A 21,537-nucleotide genomic window follows, 5' to 3' on the forward strand; every position below is an offset into this window, starting at 1 on the left:
ATCCCCAATCCTGGGTCTTTCCTCTTCAGTTCTACCTCTCTGGCATCATCCCTATAGACACATGTCCAGAGATGTGTTTCCATGGTAATTCTAAATCCAATCAAGTTCTCAATATAGATTAACCATCACAATTTTTTTCCATTTGGGAAATAAGGGAAATTATGATTTAAACAATCAATATCCTAATATTAGTTTTATTCTAACCTTTATTTGATCACAACAGGAAATACTCAATGGACATTGCTCAATAACTGTAGGTTGTTGTCGTTATCAATAGTTTTATAAGATTAAAATTTTGCAAGAGGGAGCACTGTTTAGTTTGACCTCACTGGAGACCAGCAGTTTTTAAAATTTTTTATTTTGCTCGTTAAAAGATTTATTTATATGTCTGTGTGTGAGTGTGTAGCATGTGTGCGCAGGTGCCCTCAGAGGTCAGAAGATGGCATTAGATCTTCTAAGCCAGAGTTACAGGTGGTTGTGAGCCACCCAACATGGGTGCTAGGAACAGAGTTCAGGTCCTTTGAAAGAGCAGCCAGTGCACTTAACCACTGAGCCATCTCTCCGGAATATTTTCTGTATATTCTTTAAACACATATATGTTTTATTTAATTTTGATTTCTAGGTGTGTGCCTTCCTGAATTCTCAAGATTTAGGATTCCAGATGACCATGCAATTTCAGACCTGTCTATGTACAATTACTTAGAGGTGAGAAAAGTTTGGCTCCATTCCATGAGACAGTTTACCAATAGACTAGAAAGAAGGCTTTTTATTTCCTTTGCTCCAGCCCTGTCTCATACATGTTGCATAAGTATATGTGTGGACAAAAGCACACATGTACACACACAGTAGACACATGCAAGTATGAACATGTACGCACCCCCCCCCCCCACACACACACACCATTTCTTAAACATAGGTAGCCAATGACAAAGACTCATCATTTATACCTGATTTCAGAAGCACTTTGAAGATAACAGAGATAGCAAAACATCTAAAATTTCACAGGTCCAAATTTCAGACATTTAGGAGGTAGCCATATTCTATTCTCAAAATATGAATTTGAGATACATTAAAATAATTGTGAAATCTTAGAAATATTGAATGACTTTTCTTTTTCTTTATCTTTCTTTCTTTCTTGAGACAGCGTTTCTCTGTGTAACAGTCCTGGCTGTCCTAGAACTCGCTCTGTAGACCAGAGGGACCTTGAACTCAGAGATCCACCTGCCTCAGCCTCCTGAATGCTGGTATTAAAGGCCTGAATGACTTTTTCTTAACAGAATATCCTGAGTATTTAGAATACCATAGAATAAAAACAGTATATAATACCAAAGAAATTCTTGATCAGAAAGATGAGTACTATTAAGACTTACACTTCATTTTAAGCCAGTCATGTCAAAGTCTCATGACAAATGATTGTTATTATTGCTTTAAAATAGGAAAATGGAAAAGTTTACACAACAAACAAGGGAAATAGTGGCCATTTCCATTTCTCTTGAAGACAGAAAGAAATAATGTTGGCATAGTTGTAACATATACAATTGAGTTCTAGAAGATACTGGAAGACTTTGTTGATATATATTGCCTGACTCCAAAAGTAGGTCATGGGCTGGGAGATGACTCTGGTTGAGGACATTTGCTGCTCAAGAATGAGGGTCTGAGTTCTAATTCCCAAGATGCATGCAAAAAGCTGGAGTGGCCATGCCCTTGGAACTCCAGAGTAGTGAGGACCTTTCTTGCTGTCAGAATAACTCTAAGTTTAATGAGAGACTGCCTTGCTGGAATAAGGAGGAGAGTGATAGAGCAGGTGTTAGTTGATTTTGCTCTTTTGGGGGAGCCCACCACCCAGCTCCCAAATAAATCACACATGGAGGCTTATTCTTACTTATGAATTCCCAGCCTTAGCTTGGCTTGTTTCTTGCCAGCTTGTCTTAACTTTAATTTATTCCATCTACCTTGTGCCTCTGGGCTTTTTCCTTTTCTTACTTCTGTATATCTTACTTTCACGCTTACTCTGTAGCTGGCTGTGTGGCTGTGTGGCTGGCCTGTTACATCCTCCTCTCCTTCCCCTCCTCCTCCCATATTTCTCCCTCTATATATTCTCTCTGCCTGCCAGCCCTGCCTGTCCTTTCTCCTGCCTCGCTATTGGCTGTTCAGCTCGTTATTAGACTATCAGGTGTTTTAGGCAGGCAAAGTAACACAGCTTCACAGAGTTAAACAAATGCAACATAAAAGAGTGCAACACATCTTTGCATCATTAAAGCAAATGTTCTACAGCATAAACAAATGTAACACATCTTAAAATAATATTCTACAACAATCAGGACTCCTTTCTGGTCTCTGCATGCATGTGCATATAGAAGAGTGCATACCTATGCACATATACCACACACATTCAACAAGTGCACACACACACACACACACACACACACACACACACACACACACACACACAAAGCCAGTTTAATATAACACAACACTTGTCCTAAGTAGTAATATAAACCAGGACAGATGCAGTTGTAAGTCATCCTTGTTGCCATAAACAATGTTGCCAGTTAAGTAGAGGGCAACAGTAATCGATCAAACCTTTGAACTTACAGGTCATTCAAAATTCTGGTTCAATATATCTTTTGCTGAAACAGAATTTTTTATATCTTGTACTCCTGAAATTTCTTAAGGGGACTTGGGGATGACTATTATGGAAATGGGATTTTATTTGACTCTTGTGTTAGCATCCTTTGTTGGGACAACTGTGAATGAAGACTAGTAGAAAACTGTTGTCAGGAAAGAAAGCTGCTTCTTTTAAGGTACTCCTTTTAAAACTCCTGTCATTGCAGATGCGAGCACATGTCAACTCTAGGTGGTTCCTGTTTCAAAGGATCCTAGATAAATTTCTTCATGCTATTATGCCATCTACCTTTATCCCTCTCTATACCATGGTAAGGACTGTATTAAAGACTTTGCCTCATTTTCTCTCTGTGTAGCTATTAAAGAATACACTACATGCTTTTAAATCTCCCTGCAGGTCGCCTTCACCAGAATAAGATACCATGAGGCGGTGCTGCGCTGGCATTGGCAAAAAAAGGTTGGAAGAATTTGACTATTGAAAACCGTGATGTGTTGAAGTGTCATATAGTTTCATGGTCATATATATTTCAGGGAAATACAGACATGACAGGACAGAGACATTATGCTTGTCTTCCAAGTAAAACCTGCCCTGAGTCTACAGAGTACAGAGCACACACTCTGCATGATGAAAAAAAAAAAGAGAGAGAGAGAGAAATTTGAAGAGGAAAACGAGGCTGATATTTCTCAGCTTTTTACTTGGTATTAGCATCGTGAGCTACTCTTGACTTTTGCATTATGTGGTATCTTTGTGGGTTTAACTTGTAAAATTAGACAGAACTGTGTCACTTGTAACACACTATCTAGTGGAATGTAGTAAGGCATTCATTTTGAGAAGCTGACCCAGGGGTGCCATTAAATGCAATTCAGATTCCTGACTACTTTGGGAATTTTATAACTTCACTTGTGGATAGTTTATTGGGTGCATATATACTGAGCCAGATGCTTCAGTGGACAAGATGTAGTGCCAATCCTACCTGTGGCTCGGGAACTAATAAGGAAAGGTGGACAAATATGGTGGGGAATGCCTCATGAGCAAGGAGAATATGAGTATAGGCTAGGTAATGAAGGCTGAAGATACACTAGCCAGGAGGCCCAGGGTGTAAGAGTGGCCAGATGAAAGCTGGAGAGGTAAGTAGAACTTTCAGCATCCTGCTGAAACAGGAAGAAGACCGGTCTACGGAAAGCTGAGAGACCTAAGAAGGCTTAAACATCCAGGCTAGGATTTTAGGTCAGTGACTTTGCTGTGTAGAGAATGGGTTGGAAAGAATGAAGATCTACCTGTAAGCTCTACCTCCACAAAGATGAATAAAATAGGGGCTGGGAAGATTGTTCTGTGGGTAAAATTCTTTTTGCACAGTCATGAGAGCCTGTGATGAGAACCCCCCCAGCACCCACATAAAAGCTGGACACGGTACACATCTGTAACCCTGTTCAAGGGTGAGGGTCGGGGTAAATTCCAGGGGCTTGCTAGCCAAAACAGTGAGTTCTAAGTTCAGTGAGAGACTCTGTCTCAAAACAATAAATTGGAGAGAGAAGGGGGAAACCACCTCACATTAATCTCTGGCCTCTACCATGTGTACGCAAAAGTGCACCCCCTACCTATGTACACACAACACACATACCTATACACCCGATAACATAGGTCCCTGACCTCAATGATATAAACATGCAAAGGAGAAGAGACAAGCAGGCAGAGTGCACTGAAATAAGGGCGGGGACAGAGCAGAGGTCAAACAATCAAGTTGCTGCTTCAAGTTAAAAGCAACAGAGAACTGCACACTTGTCTGTGATGTAGAAGACTCCTGTGCACTTGTCTGTGATATAGAGAGAGAATTGCACACTCATCTGTGGTGTAGGAAGACACCTGTGCACTTGTCTGTGATATATAGAGAGAACTGCACACTCATCTGTGATGTAGGAAGACACCTGTGCACTTGTCTGTGATATATAGAGAGAACTGCACACTCATCTGTGATGTAGGAAGACACCTGTACACTTGTCTGTGATATATAGGGGGAGAGTTGCACACTTATCTGTGATGTAGGAAGGAAATTTATCTCAAGATTCAACCTCTGGCTGAACGGTTTTGGATGTTTGCCATCCTTTCAGGTGATAAACAAAGGACTCTTCGGCCTTGGATCCCTGGTAGCCATTGGAAGTGCCTACCTACTTGTGCAGCACATGCCCCCGAGACTTCTGGGATTCTTGAAAAGGCTGCCATGGACTGGAACCACGGGATACTGGAATAGGAGCACAAGTGTCTTCTGTCAAGTTCCATGGAGTCACTAGGAAAAATTCCCCATTTCACCAACCAAAGCATCAAAGTTCTGGGTAAAAAATGCTTGACTACTCTCCAAAATCAGGGACCAAATGCATGTTTCCATTGGCACATTTAATTCACTACTGGAAAATAATTGTCAGCATATAACCAAGTTCCATGTAGAACTTCTGTGTGTTTGTCAGCTGAATGAGGGGAGATGCTGTGCTGTTTTTGTAGTGTTTCCATCCCTTTGCATGCTTGGGCTGGGTCAATTTAAATTAAAATTGCAATAACCAAGGTCTCTGTCACTTCTCAAAAACAAGTTTTTGTATATGGGACATTATAGGAGCAACAACATTCTGGACTGAAAACCACAGCCTGCCTGGCGTGCTACTTCCTCTTTGTAGCAGTCGATGGGGTTTGCCTAACCACAGGTTCAGAGCACTTGCTAGAATCAGGGGTGTGAAATGAAAGGCAGGCTGTTCCAAAGAGTCCCAGGATGAATTTACTTCCCAGGCTCCAGATACCAGAATTATTACCTTTTGAAGAAAGGGCTATTAATGGCATGTCAAGTGAAGAATAAGAAAGGGTTGTTATTAGTAAATGAAATATATCCAAGAGTGAAAAGGAGACGGGAAGGCTGTCTTGCAGAAGCATGGAGACATAGTTCATTCCATTTCAGACACACAGAAGTGATGCCTTGAACATCACACTGTGACAGTTGGTGTCATCTTCAAAGTGCAGTGTGGAGACTCTTTGGTTCTTTCTTCGGTAGGCTGACTGGTACACTTGGAAGCTCTTTTCAAACATTGTTAATTTTCAAAACTACAATACTAGGTTTTGTTTGTTTGTTTTTGAGACAGGGTTTCTCTGTGTAGTTTTGGTGCCTGTCCTGGATCTCGATCTGTAGACCAGGCTGGCCTCGAACTCACAGAGATCCACCTGGCTCTGCCTCCCAAATGCTGGGATTAAAGGTGTGCACCACCACTGCCCGGCCTACAATACTAGTTTTATAGGTAATAAAGACTGAGGTAATAAAGATAAAACAATTTGCATTTTCATATCGTCAAAGACATCCTTGAGTCCTAATAATCTAGGCTTGGTGCATAGGGAAAGAAAAATATTGTTTTCAGAAAGGGGATGTAGCTCTGTAGTAGAGTGCTTACCTAGCGTGCCCAGGGCTCTGGGTTGGATTCCCTGGCACTGCAAAAATAAACAAACAGTATAATTGTTCCTTTTATTTCTTAAGTTTGTTGGCTGCAGTTACTATAACAGATTGTCAAAAGGGAACAAACTGAAGTTTAGAAGCATGTGTATTTCATATGTACATGGGAGACGCTCAGAAAATGAGCTGGCTTAGGGGCTGGAGAGATGGCTCAGCTGTTAGTGCATATTCCACTCTTGCAGAAGCTTCTAGTTCTGTTCTCAGCACCCATGTCAGGCAGCTCGCAACTGCCCCTAATTTCATGCCTCTGGCTTCCTTGGGCTCTTGTACCCATGTGCATATAACCACGCATAGACTGTCCCCCCCATAATTAAAAAATCATTAGAGTCCATAATTTCCAGATGTAGCAAGGGGATGCATGGAAGGGATTAGAGGGAAGAAAGAGAAGGGAGGAAATGATGTAATTTTATTTTAAGTTAAAAACATATATAAAAGGGAGGAATCTGTGTGATACACAATGTTGTGAGGAAACAGCTTAAATAAAAATCTAGTACATTTTAAAAAACATTTAAAAAGAAAGTAAGCTTCTGTAGAAAGCCCTGATTTACATCATCTTCAACAAGAAGTAAAGGTATAGGGACATGATAGGACAAAGGAGAGGGATTGGAACCCCTGGAGCAGCAAGCCTTAGTTACCTTGGCAAGTCAGGGGAGGCTTCTCTTCTATTGTCTCTTCTCAGTGACTTTCTACTCAAGGTAACCCCACAAAATGGAGCATATTTGGGGGCAGGATGTGCTGTTCTCCTCCAGGTGTGAACAATGACACGTGGGAAGATGCTCTCCTCACTAATGTGGCCCATCTGATATCCGGGATCCTACTGATAAGCAATGAAAATTTAAAAACGCACTGTATGGAGTTGGTGAGATGGCTGAGTGAGAAAAGGTGCTTGCTGCCAAGCCTGGCGACCTGAGTTCGATCCCTGGGACCCACATGGTGGAAGGAGAGAACTGTTTCCCACAAGTTGTCCTCTGAGTTCCACATGCACAATATGACATGAGTGTGCACATGCACACACACACATACACATACACATACAATAAATAAATAAATGTACTAAAATTTAAATAATATCGCATGGTATTAACACACTGAAATGTTTATTTTCATCTCTCTCTGAATGTAACTTTGTTTACTGGGAACTTCTCGGCAGGTGTTTTGACAAAATAGTGGGAAATTATTAAAAGGAAAGGAGACGTTGTCAAACTAATTTCTGAAATGAATAGATGGAAGTATCAATCTGTCTTTACCACCCTTTTTTCTATGTACATTCTCCACTGTGGTATCATCAAACCATCGACATGACCAATGCGAGTCTCTGTTTTTCTACGACGCTTCTTACAGTACCTTCTGGAACTTGCTTTCTTAATCTGACTGCCTTGTCGGTCACACTACACACATGACAACAGCCTTTGGTTTTCAGAGAAAAGTAGGGATTGATTTATTACCTCCTTAATAAACTGAATTGGTCAAACACACAGCATGGCACAGAAGAGGACCCAACACCATCACATACCCCAGCTGCCCCAGCCATTGCACACATGGGTATGAGACAGTCATTTATACAGTGAACTGGATTTGAGAAACAGAATGTATAATGTGCTTTGGCAAATATGGTCATTGGAAGGTTAAATCCTGGCATAGTAGACGATGGTGCCAAACGCTCACTTTGTGCCACCAGGAGTTTCTCGTGTGATAAAGCACCCATTGAATGAAAATAATTTGTCTTGCACAGTCGCTTCTTGAACCGCTTCAGATAGCATATGGGTAATTCGGATTTCCGGGTAGGCCACGAGGTTCTGCGGTTACTATACCAAATGGGGACTCCAGGGCCGTCCTGATAGTAGACATTTTGTGACAGATACAAGACTCGTCTTTCAGTCTTACAAAGGACGGACTTGAATGACATTGGCCTTGGATGCATTGCTTCTGTCACTGTCGTCCACAGACAGGGACTCATCACTGGTGATGATGAAAATGATGGAAGAGGAGTTAAAGGTCACTTTCTTCTTTGGCCTGTCCCCATCTTTCTGTGACATCACGATGGGCCTGATCTGCATTTCGCTCTCCGCTGCTGGTAGGTTTTTAGCAGGCCTCTGGCATCTCAGCAGTCGGCAGCATAGGAGCTGTAGAAGGGACCTCCGAAACTGCAGAGAAAAATGGAGCAATAAAGCCAATTACTAAGTGAATACCTGGCCTTTAATCTGAAGTAAAATTCAAGACAACTTAATCTATCACCCTCCACCCCGTGTGTGTGTATGTGTGTGTGTGTGTGTGTGTGTGTGTGTGTGTGTGTGTGTGTGTACGTACACATGTGCATGCCTATGCATGTGGAGTCCAAGGCCAATCTCAGGTGGCCCATACTTTGTCTTTTGAGACATGGACCTGAGGCTTGCCCCTTAAGCCAGTGAATCCCAGTGACCCATATAATCTTCTCAGTGCTGGATTACGAACACACACCGCCACACCCGGCTTTTTATGTATGCGCTGAAGATTGAAGTCAGGTCCTCACACTTGCCATCTCCCCAGCCCCACCCACCCCCTTTCTTTATTAGATGGCATGGGATGGAGTTATACAGTAATGCTCAGATCTACCAAGGTCCCCCATTGACTTTTAGGTCTTTCATTTACTATAATTCTTACTAACCAGATGAAAAAGAATAGTCTAATCCTTTGTGGTCTCCATGGTTTCAATGTATGTAAACCTTCTTGGAGGTCAGTTTTACCTCTGGGTTTAAGGAATTGAGTCATTAAATACTCGGTGAGCAGCCCATGAGTGACAGCCACTGGGCTGAGATCTTGAAACACTACTCACAGCAGACAAGGGGTTCTTCCATGTTTCTGAGACCCTCTTGGGTTTCCCCTCTGCTCTCTCCCTTCTACAAGAGCCTGAGTAGCCAAGGTTCAAACAGAGGACCATCACAAAGTGCAGGGAACATTCACTGAAAACTTCCTGACATGAGTAAACGCACCACCTGCAGTCTCTGGCCTCATAGTGAACAGTGCTTCTTTGTCGGCATGCTGAAATCTGAGCTGTTTGCTAAGTATTAAGTCTACCACAGCCAACAGAGTATACCGATTTGAAATCAACTTATTACCCTTTTTGTTTACTGCAGGAGCTTCCCCAGGTCTGAAAACATCAATAAACAGATACATTGACTTCTGTGTTCTTTAGTGTCCCCACCAACTATATGCAGGGCACATTTGGCTTATATGACTCTTTTAGAATACACATTCGGTTATGTATTCAGCAAACCATCATTTTACAAGTCAAGTTCAGTGCTCGAGATACATTGCTGTCAGAGTTGAGTCAAGTCTGTAAGCCAGAATGTGTTTCTTCACATCCAGCTCCTCATGGGAAGAACCCCTGTCTTACTTTTTTCTGCCAGTTTGTTATATTATTTAGGATTATTGTTTAAAGTGTGTTACTAGGAATCAGAACCATCAGGACCAGTGGGGAGCTCATCAGATATGTAGAGTACCAGAAACTCAGACATTGTGTATCAGAATAGACACTTTTAAACTACACTTTCAGATTTGGTGAATTCAAACTCAAGTTTAGAAGCTTTGATTCATAATTCATCAGCTGGGAGAAAGGCACAAACAAATGATTTTTGGTGAATGCATTTAAATTTTGTCCACTGTGCCAGTGGTCTTTCATTTCACAATCCATAAATAAAGTATGGGATAGAGTTAGTGTCTATTTTGTGGAGGTTTTAAAGATAATGGGTGGAACCTTCAGAGTATAGTAATTTTTAGTTATTATTTGAGTCATAACTATTATTAGTAGCATATCCAAACTATTTTCTGGTAAACTAAATATTAATTAATATTACCTAACAAATAGTGTACATATATTGGTAGATCTTGGGCCTGCTTTTCTCCTTTGGAAATATTCTATATTTCTTCTTGAGTCTTTGCTTTTTTATTTCTTTCTTAAAAGATTTTTCATTTTATATATATGTATGTGTGTGTGTGTGTGTGTGTGTGTGTGTGTGTGTGAACACATGTATGTTGATACCTGCAGAGGCCAGAAGAGGACGCTAGATCCCGTAGAGCCAAAGTTATAGGCAGTTGTGAAGCATCTGACATGGATGCTAGGACTCCAATTTTAGTCCACTAGAAGAGTAGCAGGCACTCTTAACCTCTGAGCCATCTCCCCAGCACACATACACAAAATTCTTAACTTGGGGTTTTTGTTTTGCTTTATCCTGAACACTGTTCTAAGTTGTCACACCACATAAAATCTATTTCTATTTATTCCCTGGGGTGAAAACCAGTCAATTCCAGAGCTTACCTTTCTGATCATGAAGATATAGATAACTGGATTGTACACAGTGCTCGATTTAGCAAAGAGATAAGAAACAATAGACACTGTTGGAGTGACCAGGTGTCCATAGCCATTAACCACCAAGAAACGGGTCACAATATAAGGCATCCAGCAGGTGAGAAAGACAAAGACCATGGAAAAGCACATTTTGGCCACTTTCTTTTCATATTTTAAAATCTTGATCACTTGAATTGTCTGAAGATCTTCAACACAGCGTAACTGCAGGAAGCAAAGAAAGGACGGGGCTCAAAACGATCCCTTTTCTTTTCAAACAGATAAGCAGCCACCATCATTTGTCCTGCCTTCATGGAAAACGACGTGCACAGGACCACAGGAAACTGACTGACTTCTGACCTGAAACTGGGCCTAGCCTTTAGCCCTCGGGGCTTCAGTTCCCTCAACTAAAACCTACTGTGGTTGAGTTAAAGAGCTTCTGAGGATATTTTACAGTGTGTGTGTGTGAGAGAGAGAGAGAGAGACAGAGACAGAGACAGAGACAGAAACAGAGAGACAGAGACAGAGACAGAGAGTGAGAGACACAGAGAGAGAGAGAGAGAGAGACAGACAGACAAACAGATGAGAGAGAGAGATGGGGGGAAGGGATGTGGATGGGCACATGCATCCCACAGCACATGTGTGGAGCTCAAAGGATAACCTCCCGTGTAGGTCCCCACCTTCCACCTTGTCTGAGATGACATTGGGTCTCTCTGACCTGCGAGAGAATCTAGAGACTCTCCTGCCTCTGCCTCTCATCTTGCTCTAGGATTTCTGGTGTTACAGATACACATCACTGCACTATACCTGGCTTTACATAGATTCTGGGGATTCAGAACCAGGCCCTCACACTGAACAGCAATTGCTTTACCAACTGAGCCATCTCACAAGCTCCCTTCAATGGTTTTTTAATGCTTTTCTAACTTACTTCATAAGGATAAAATACATTATTTTATCTAGCTCTTCAAGTCCCTAGAACACAGCCTGAAAGGCTTGTGGTCAGATGGAAACAATCTCTTCATGATTGAGGAAACCATTTTATCCAGAGCACTGATTTATAAATTCTCCAGCCGGATAACAAACTCATGCCATGCCGGACACGCTGCAGAGAGAAGCCTGCAGCTTGAGATGCAGACAAATGAACTGCATGGAGTTCTCTGCTAAGGTGATAACAAGCTAAAGCCAGGTCTCATTCTTAGTCCCTTCCCCTGTCTTCAGTCCTTCCTCGGATCTACTCTGCTTGTAACTTCCCCCAAACAGTCACTGATCAGTCATATATATAAAACCCTAACGGACACACAGCAGTTAGGAGATGGCACACGGCTGAAGTCAATGCTGCCCTGTGGCTGTGCCTCCTGCATCAGTCACTACACCCTCTTCCTGCCTGGTTCCCACATGAAACCTGCTGGTGTGTGTTCCAGTCCTTTACAGCTCTACCAGTCTATGGTAAGTGGGTTCATGTGATCCTGAAATGAATATAACTTTGGACATTATAACTTTCTCCCTCAGACTCCTTCACTTTTGAGGGTGCTGCCTAATGTAAGGTTAGTATTGTCTATCTGCATTTTGCTCGTTTGTTCTGGGTTTAGAGGGTGGTGGACAGGGAGCAAATGTCATCCCTCACTGATCTGATCGGGGATTGATTCACAGAACAAAGTTCTACCAAATGTTAGGTCCTGTAAAGTCTTTCAACCTTGGGTAAGTAAGTAACTGATTATATAGGAAGAGTTTGATTCTTTTCACATCAAATAATGGATGTGGACATGGTTTGGAGAGGAACATCTGTAGCTTTCAACTCACCATTCGAACAGAATACAGAATATGACCGTAGCAATGGGCTATGATGCCCATGGGCACCACCAGGCAGCCAAGAAACAAGAAGAGCACAAAGGAGGAGTCGTTGGCGTCCTTGGATTTCCAGTCCACTGTACAGCCCAGTCCATGGACGTCTAGGATGTACCTGTTCCAGCCCAGGAGAGGCGCTCCTGCCCATGCCAAGGAGTAGAGCCAGATATAGGTAATGGCCCTCCAGGCCCAGGAAAAATTGATCACCCTGGAATGCACCACACGGATATAACGTTCGTAGGCCAGCACAGTGAGGGTGGTAATGGACACAAATCCTGCAAGAAGAGAAAGAAAAGTAAAGTGTGGAGCCGGGAGAAATCACAGGAAAACCTCATGTCCCACCAGAAACACTATACAGAGAATCTGGGGCCAATAGGATGCCCGAGAAACGGCAAGAGATCCGGAGTGATAACAAACCAGGCTCCCCGGGAAAAATCAACTGGAAACATATTTACCTATAAAAGAATATATATGTAGAATAGAAACGGCATGTAGACTGTAGGACAAAGACCAAATCCCTAAAGTCAGCCCTGCACCAAATGATGCAGCTTCTGCACAAAATTCTGCCAAAGAGAAAAGAGTTGAGCAAAATAGATGGTGCCAGCATTCACCCCTTCTCCCTGCTTCAGGGCCTGCTGTGACACGTGACAGAGGACGGCCAGGACAGGAGTCGCTTTTTCTCGCCACACCTTCCACACCCTCTAATAGTCCTTCTTCCTTCCCAAATGTTTCGCCAAGTGTTTTGCCACAGTTACATAAAAGGAAAAGCTGCAGCCTATGAGCAGACCCGGAGGAGAGCTCACCTGGCTAGGGGACTGGCTAGCCCCAGGTTGCCCCAGGGAGGCAGCTCTCAGAGGAAAGGAAAAGGAGACTGGTCTTCCCAGAAGCAGGATGAAGGTGTGGAGCCTGTTAAGAGTTCTGGGGACCGGCCCCAGCCCTCTCACTCTGCCTTGCTGCATGGCTGCCAGAGATGAAGACAATCTCTGTACGCCCTGGATTTTTGTTTTCATAAAACTGAAGATCTGTTCACATTATAAAATGTTGTGATTCTGTTGTTAGAAAAGTGTGAAATCAAGAGATACCTGGCATAGGAATCGGGCAACACAGTTAATATTCATTTGAACCATGTGCTTCGTGTACATAGGATGGAGGGGCAGCATTATTCTGTGTCTGACATTTATGGCATTAGTAAGAATTACTAAATAAATAACTGAATGTTTACTATTTACTGACCAAAAGAAGCCTGGGTTCTCGAATACAAAATGAGGGAATAACCCTAGAGAGCAGTGATCAAAAGCAAATGGAAGACCTCAATTCAAATTACAGGAAGGAATTCTGGGCGCAAATTAGATGTGCTGTCTCAGAAATCTAATTTTATAATTTTAGTCTGTTAAAATTTACAGCATAAATGATATACCCTTTATTTTCCAAGAAAGACATCTAGAAACCTAGTTAATGCCTAACAAGTTGATGTTCAAAATACAGTTGACTCCATAGAGCTTACAAATAGTATTATTAAATATAATGACATTTAATTTTATAGTTAACTTCAAATGCTAAATTTTGACCTTTAATTTGTCATTAGTTTGCATTGTGTATTATTTCATTTTTCACAGGCAAGGAAATTTAGTACAAAGAATCCCACTGTTGTAAACTGTAAGTCTCAACGTATCTTAGAGATGAATAAATGAGTTTTTAGGGACAAGGCAATACGCTGGCATAGTGAGTGGGTATAGGCACACAATTATTTTCATGGGTAACTCATTCATTCTGTTATTGACCATCTACTGCCTCCCTACATGTCAATCACGGTGCTAGTGTAGGCAAGTCCTGTAGATCACAGTGCCTTGCAGAATTTAAAGTCCAACTTGAAGTCTGAGAAAACGTTCGACAAGTCAATTAGTGAAGGTCAATGAAAAGGTCGGGAAGCTCAAGATCAGAAGAGGAAGGGGACACTGGGCAGGACGCAGCAGTACTACCAGGGTGACAGGACAGAACCGCAGTGTGAAATGTCACCTTGGTGATAAGCCAGGGTATTGGAAGTTGGTGGGTTTCCTTTTTAGCTTATTTAGGTAAAAGGGCTTTCTAATGTCAATACAGTTTTGTTATGTTCGCATGCTGTGTCTTAGCAAGCATGGTAAGTTTCAAGTGTTTGATTTCAGTCGCCAACATTCAGTACCATTCCAGGTTAATGCTGACTCGAGGTGGGAGGGACAGGAGCAAGCCCTGCCTTTCTCAGATCCTCCTGGACAGAACATATGGATAAATGAACAGTAGCTGTAGTCTGACTGGTCTTTCAGGATGACCCACTTGAAATGACGTAAACTACAGCCCCCTGGTGACATATTAGCAGTCCCTCCACCACTTCTGTGGGTTCTGAGTAAGAATTATTTACTGGAGACTGGGAAGGTGGATGAGTTAGCAGACTGTTCCCCATGCAAGCATGAGGACCTGAGTTCGATTCCCAGGACCTACATAAAAAGCTAGGCATAGTGGTAATGGAGCTAGGCATGGATTCCTGGAGCTTACAAGCTACTGTGCGTAGCCTACTCAGTGAATTTCAGGCCAGTGGGAGAGCCTGTCTCACAAAATACAGTAGACAACAGAGTTGACAGTGGATGTCAACAGCTGACCTACACACACATGCACACACACTTGAACACATACATTCTCTCTCACACAGATTACATATGCTCTATTCTACTGAATTCCTGGAGCATTTCTCAGGAGGATGAGGACGGGCTGTCTTGTCTCTGCTTCCCAGCCATTTGAGCAGATCATCAGGTGCTGAGTCTCAGTATTTCATGTAGTAAATACAAATGAATGCCAAAGAAGTGCCCACTAGCAAAGTAGGCATCAGCTGTGCATCAGGCTTGTGACCATCGCTCTACATACAGCGTGTCACTCTTTTGAAACACGAAATCTGTGCCTCAGAAGAGTTAACGAGTACTGTAGGTAGCAGAGACTATTTTGAGAATCCAATTCTGACCTCAAAACTATTATTTTCTCCTTAATGTCATGTGTTTTCTCTCATGTGTACTATCAGGAAAGGGGACTGCTTTGAGGAGGAGAATGGGGAAGGCCAAGAGAGGGTAAGAAGGAACATGACCAAAGCGCAGTCATATACATGGATAAACTGGCAGCATTAAGCCCTTTAAGGAAACCTTTATTGTACCAACAAAATTATACATGAAAGCCCCCAATGTCCATGTTACAAAAAGGTTTTTGGCTCCATTTTGGGTGTAAGCAGAAGCAGGATGACTGCACCTGTTGTACACTAAGATACCACGTGCCACTCACCAGCTCCTGTTCAGCACTGTCCACAAGAAACAGACTGATACATAACATTCCAAACAGTAAAACAGTGCCACCTATAAACTTACCAAAGAAGGCTGGGGACATGAGCACATGGGTTTATTAAAACACCAGAAAACCTCTGAGGATTCACAAAACATGCTAGACCAATGAAGTGTGCAGAACTCACATCTAGACCCTGAAAGAGGACATGACACTGTGAGGGCCACATTGACCTGTCATTGGACGTCAAGGGATGGACAGACATAGAACTTCTGTCTTAGCGCTTCAGTCCAGCTGAGTTCCCCATTACTTGACACTGGTCTGCTCAAATTGCTGTCTGTCCGTCCATCCATGGACTGGTTTTAGGTATGTCCTCTGAGTGAACTTTTAGGGGAAAATCCCCATTTACCATCTGATGCCTATATATGAATTGATGTGTTGAACTCCGGTAAATTAGGCTTGGTAGCAAGTGCTTTTACCTTCTGAGTCATATGACTGGTCTTTAGTAGTAATTTGTAATGATATTCATTTCTTTTCGTATTTTCATCTATATTTTAAATCACCATGTGTTGTGGTCCTGGAGGCTCCCTTCTTCCTCACTGGCCACACTCCACAGTCAGACTGACTTTTGGTTGAGAAGGGGAAGGAACAGGCCTTTGTAAAGTGGGAGAAGGAGGACAGAGGAAGTAATGCCTGAGGGACTGGAAGCTCACCAAGGGAGAAGGCAAAGGGAACAGAGAACTGAGAAGTTGGTACTTGGAAACAAGTGCCATGCAGCCCCTGGAAGGTCTGTGTACCTTTAGACTCCAAAGATAGCGCTAAACCAAGGCAACTGCTCACACCATGCCTACATTGCCAGCTGCTGGGAGCTGGCAGCTGTGATAAATGCTGACAACACTCTCTTAGTGCGGAAGGGACAGCTGTGCAAACAATTGCTGGAGTGAGGTAAGTGCTGAACAATTGAGTCTGGGTCCTGGCAAGGGAAGGGAGGCAGGGCTTACTGTACCTGGGAAATACTGGGATGGGCTAGAAGAGAAGTGGAGTTTGACTAGATGAATATGAAGAGTGTATGAGTTGGCGTAAATGTGGACAGAAAGCAGACAAAGCTAAGGGCTGGGGAGGTGAATCTGTAGGTAAAGTGCTTGCTGCTCAAGTGTCAGGAGCTGAGTTCTGATTTCTACTACCCACATAAAAGCGGGTTCAGCAACACAGTCTGTCATCCCAGCTCTTCTACAGTGAGATGGGAGGTGCAGACAAGAACCCCTGGAAGCATGTAGGCCAGCTGGCTTGGCACAGGAAATGCTGAACAGGAGACCCTGTCACAAAGGTGGAAAGCAAGGACCTATACCTGAGGTTGGCTTCTGCTACATGTGCACCCATACTCACACACAAGAACACACACATACACAAATACATACACACCCCATACACACAAAAAATTGAAAATATACAAACCTGAGATGCAAGAATGTTAATTCTCTGCATCAGCTTGAGTCAAACAATTCTTTGAGATACAGCTTAATTATACACTCATTTACAGTGTTTACCAGTTTACCAGCAAACATATAATATATACGCAGCATGCTAGGTACTGTGGTAGGCAATAAAATAAAAATTATAGTTACAAGATTATGTGATAAATTCTATAATAAATATGTTTGAGGCCACAGTCCTATGTTAAAGTCCAGCTTATTTTCATAATTATTCATCTGACCCCATGACAATTTACATATCTGGTAAAAAACAAAATGGTGTCTCAGTGTGTGCGTATGTGTGTGCACGTATGTGTGTGTGTGTGTGTGTGTGTGTATGTATGTCCGTGCTTCACTTAGAAAATGAATGAATTTGGTGAAGTAGTAATGCATTAAGTATTTTTCTACGCTTGAGAGTAAAATGGTTGGTACAGAGTGAGCAGAAGGCACAGAAGTGGAGAGTGCTCTTTAGTTAAGTCAAACTCACAAGAACCGAGCTATTTCCAACTTTGGCCACTAGATGGTCACATCGAGTAGCATATTTCTAGATCGGTTATCTAGACTGGATAAGCAATTTTGAAACAAACAGAATGAATGCTTAGAGCAGTACTGTCCGCTCCGAGGGCCAGATGTTTGTATCTGTTCAAAGGGTTGGTGTGGCAGCGCCCCGTCACTCGAAGCAACACACACCCACTTCAAGGAAAGTAGTAGGAGAAACTCCTTGGTGGAGTAGGAAGAAGGATAGGAGACCTTCCTGGGAAACTGGCATCTTGGGGCGGGACCTCCTGATCCTATCCAGGAAGAGGTGAGGCTGAGCTCTGCCTATCTGCATACAGCAATGGAAAGGAAGCGAATTGAAACCAAGTCCGCTTTGTAAAGGACTTCGTAAACAAACGCTATTCTGTTCCTTCTATGGAAAATGTAAACAAAACACGCTGCCTTTTAGATCATGGGGTTGAGAAGGACAAAACCCCATTACCTTTTTTTTTTAAGAGGCCACTGCAGAAATTAAAAAATTCCGCCAGGGTCAGCACTTCTCTTGACATCAAGGTTGCACTCGGTGCTCAAAACTACATTATGCCTAGCAACTGTGTCGCTTTAAATTAGCCAATGTGAGGTGGAGATCTGACCACTCTAAATGAGGCACAGGGTCTCTTTATGTTAGGATTAAAAACCCAGTGGGCCGTCCGCTGGGTGTGCTTCCCTGCTTGGGTAAGCACCCTTCTGAAGAAGTAAAACTGTTTGCCTTGCAAGAACACTTTGGATCATGTGATCATTTTAGTGATACTCCAGTTCAGTTTCTTACAATTAGTAGCCTCTACGCATATTTGAACATTAAGGAATAGAGGTACATTTGATATGTTTGAAAGCACTTATTTGATGTATTAAGTAGGGCGGCTGTGATTTGACACTCTGTTTATGGTGTCTATTTGTTGCAGAGGTTTCCAAACCCCCCTTCACTAAAAGTATCAATTCCATCCCACGAGCAGAGGTGTGGACTACTTACAGTGTGTCAGGGATGCTCCTGAGCAGCCTCTTGGGTGGTTTCATTTAATCCTCTCAACACCATGACACATGTAGAAAGTACTGTCACCATTGCTGTTTATAAGAAGGAAACTAAAGCAAAATGACAAATCGTCTGACCACCCTCAGGCCCTGAGAAACTACCGAGCCAATGTTCAAATCCCACAGCTTGCTTCTAAAGTCCAAGCTTGGGGATCATCAACATTTTTCTGCAAGTGAAGTAGGCTGTGCAGAAAGGAGATTTAATCTGCTCACTGCTGACTACCTATGTTCCATCACTGTGTTTATCTTCAGCATCGGAAGAGGTCATTTTGTAAGCTCAGCATTTTCCAAGCTGTTGGAATGATCAGTTTCCATTTAAGTAACAGAGGCACTTCTCCAAAACACCAAAATGACAGTTGTTTTTTGGTTTACTTCTTTTAGGTTAAAAAAATAAAAATGTTCTAGTGCATGATCTCCTTTTTCATGTTTATTTCCCACTCTTTCTCAAATTCCATTTTCAACTCTTTCTTCTAAAACACAAATCTTTCTGGATAGTATACAAGATCCAGTTCCAAAAATTAAAAAGCACAGCATAAAAAAACTCTTTAAAATGTTTCAAATATTATGCTAAAAACAAATATACACTCCCGGGGCTAAAGAAACAGCTCAGTGGTTAAGAGTCGTTATTGCAGAGGACCCAGGTTCAGCTCCGAGCACCCACTTTGTGGCTCACAATTATCTATAACTCCTGTTCCAGGGGACCTGACATCGTCATCCGACCTCTAAGGGCACCAGGCACACACATGGTGTGTATGCATACATGCAGGTAAAAAAACTCACCCAAATAAAATAAAAATTTTTATTAAAAAAAGATATTTCACATAAGTTCCTTAAGCGGATCTATTGATCGCTGCCTGGTAGAAACATAGACACTCTGTGCCTGGAGTGACTTAAGATCTGGGAGCTGCCCATGAAAGCCATCTCCCCAGAAGAGTCACTCAGCCAGACAGTGATCATGCTTTGGTCGATGGCTCCCTTTTCACAGTCAAACATCTGCTGCTGTTTGGGTTCTTGTTCACGTGGCCCCTCACTAGTATTGCCTGTGGTTTTGTACATTAAAGATGGTAATTTTTAAAAAGAAGGCGGGATAAGTAATTGCTGATGCAGCTGGTAAAACACGGGGTGTGGACACCCTAGGCTCCCTGAGGCAGCTTGGAAGGCACACCACGATTTCTCTTTCCATGATCTCATCCCACTATTTTGGTCTTCTGACAGCAGCTCTCTTTGCTCTCTGACCCCTTCGGCATCCGGCTTAGCTCTTTGTCTTTCTGTAGCCCCACTTGGACAGACAACCGAATTTTAGACTATTTACCTCGACCCTGAGTTGATACTCTTTTAGCTCTTTCCTTCTTTCCAGGTGATTGTTAATCAGGGCAAGTGTAGCAGAAATATCCCCAATAGAACCCACTCTGTGCTCAGTTCCAGCTTCCCAGAGGACGCCCAACTCAAGGTGGAGAATGTGCTGAATGTGTGTCGAGTCTGAGGTCACAGGATCTTGCTTGAATGAGAACCCAGATCATCTAGCTGCTGGTCCAGGGCCTTTTCTGGATTGTTTTCCTAGAAAGATCTGCCCAAAGCAAGTTACTGTGATCAAGAGGTAAGCTGAAGGTCTTTTGAAATCCATGAAAATAAACCTACTTATGAATGAATTGTGAATAGTGCTGTGGTGGCTTTCCCAGTGCAATGCATCTAGTTTCCAAGTGCATTCCAGCATGCTAGATTACTAATCTGGTACCAAGGGAACAAAATCTGAGATAGACCAAACGAGCAAATTAAAAATATTAGGGAAGCCTTAAGGTGTAGCTCAGCGGTAGGGCTCTTGCCTAGCATGTGCCGAGCACACAAAAAGAAGTAGAAAGCATAAGGGAATCTGAGATGTACCTTATTATATTTCCATTCCGTCACTTTATAATTTACAAACCTCTCAAGAGAGCCAGGTTGTACAGCAGATGGTAGCGACACTGTTTTAAGTGACTTTCTATTATCATGCTATGACTCAACTAGAGAGTACCCAACTAGCCTGAGGGAGCAGGCCATTTTTCTAAGAACGAAGAGCTGAAGATGAGTGTGCATGTTAGTAATTAATCAACTAGAAAATATAAGCTGCCCAGGATCGTAAAAGGAGAATGGGGAGAAGATAAGAAACCTGTGGGGTATGTTAAAGAAAGACAATGATATATAGGCTGGGGAGTAAAATACAGGAATAAAACGTCTAGCACTTAAAGAATTAATTTGCCAGGTAACTGTGTGGGACGTTTACTGTGAAATCCATCTTGGTGACTGGGGTGTGGGGAGGGATTTGGGATAGGCAAGAAGATCATTTCTTCCAAAGTCCTAATCACTCTAGGACTCCAGTGGCAAAGGGAGGAAGACAAACAGAAAAACGGGTGGTTCAGGAGGGAGCTTTTGTCCAAGGGCACAAAGCAAGGCTGGAAGGCGTCAGAGCAAGGCTGGTTCTGGAACTACTCAGCTTTCAAGCTTCTCTTGCTCACCACTGTTTATCTTTCCTTTTCCATGCACGGCTTCAGTCCTCAGAGGAGCAGCCTTTCCTTTGCTGGAACCGTGTCTCCACCCTCCAGTCCTTCCTATAGCTAGTGTGCATCTCCTAGGTGGTTGTCTCAAATGCTGACTCCAACACTTAGCCCACACAAATGTGAATTTAGTGTAAAAGGTTCCTTTGATGATTTTAACTGACTTTCAGACCAACCTGATCCAGGTTGCTTTGGATAAATGTCAAATCTCCCTTAGGGTAATCTCATGGGAGTTTTGCTCATTTTCCAAGATTTCTACCACAGGCCCACTCACAAGGCAGACAGACAAGGGCACAGAATCTTTCTATATCACCCCTACACCAGAATGATGACTGTGACAAGCTTCGACTGGGCCATCTGCCCCCAGCCATCTCTGTACTCCGCTTTTCTGTCCC

At 42.6% G+C, this 21,537-nt stretch overlaps 2 protein-coding genes across 3 annotated transcripts in view; one reads left to right on the plus strand and one right to left on the minus strand.

The window, feature by feature from the left end:
- The window catches only part of Kmo (kynurenine 3-monooxygenase), a 52,945-nt gene extending 45,884 nt beyond the window's left edge, over positions 1-7,061 (plus strand). For both annotated transcript variants that reach the window (XM_052737718.1, XM_052737717.1), the window contains 4 exons: positions 623-705; positions 2,835-2,936; positions 3,023-3,082; positions 4,735-7,061. In XM_052737718.1, coding sequence (XP_052593678.1) covers positions 623-705; positions 2,835-2,936; positions 3,023-3,082; positions 4,735-4,914 — 425 coding nt within the window. In that variant the 3' untranslated portion in view covers positions 4,915-7,061. The remainder of the gene's footprint in view (positions 1-622; positions 706-2,834; positions 2,937-3,022; positions 3,083-4,734) is intronic.
- A 457-nt stretch (positions 7,062-7,518) lies between these two features.
- Opn3 (opsin 3) overlaps positions 7,519-21,537 on the minus strand; it is a 32,487-nt gene continuing 18,468 nt past the window's right edge. Inside the window, exons 2-4 of the mRNA XM_052737714.1 lie at positions 12,232-12,551; positions 10,405-10,656; positions 7,519-8,254 (exon numbers count right to left, since the gene is read on the minus strand). Coding sequence (XP_052593674.1) covers positions 7,991-8,254; positions 10,405-10,656; positions 12,232-12,551 — 836 coding nt within the window. The 3' untranslated portion in view covers positions 7,519-7,990. The remainder of the gene's footprint in view (positions 8,255-10,404; positions 10,657-12,231; positions 12,552-21,537) is intronic.

The sequence above is a fragment of the Peromyscus californicus genome, unplaced genomic scaffold, assembly GCF_007827085.1.
Source record: "Peromyscus californicus insignis strain IS unplaced genomic scaffold, ASM782708v3 Scaffold_14__1_contigs__length_90479793_seg_2, whole genome shotgun sequence".
NCBI lineage: Eukaryota > Metazoa > Chordata > Mammalia > Rodentia > Cricetidae > Peromyscus > Peromyscus californicus.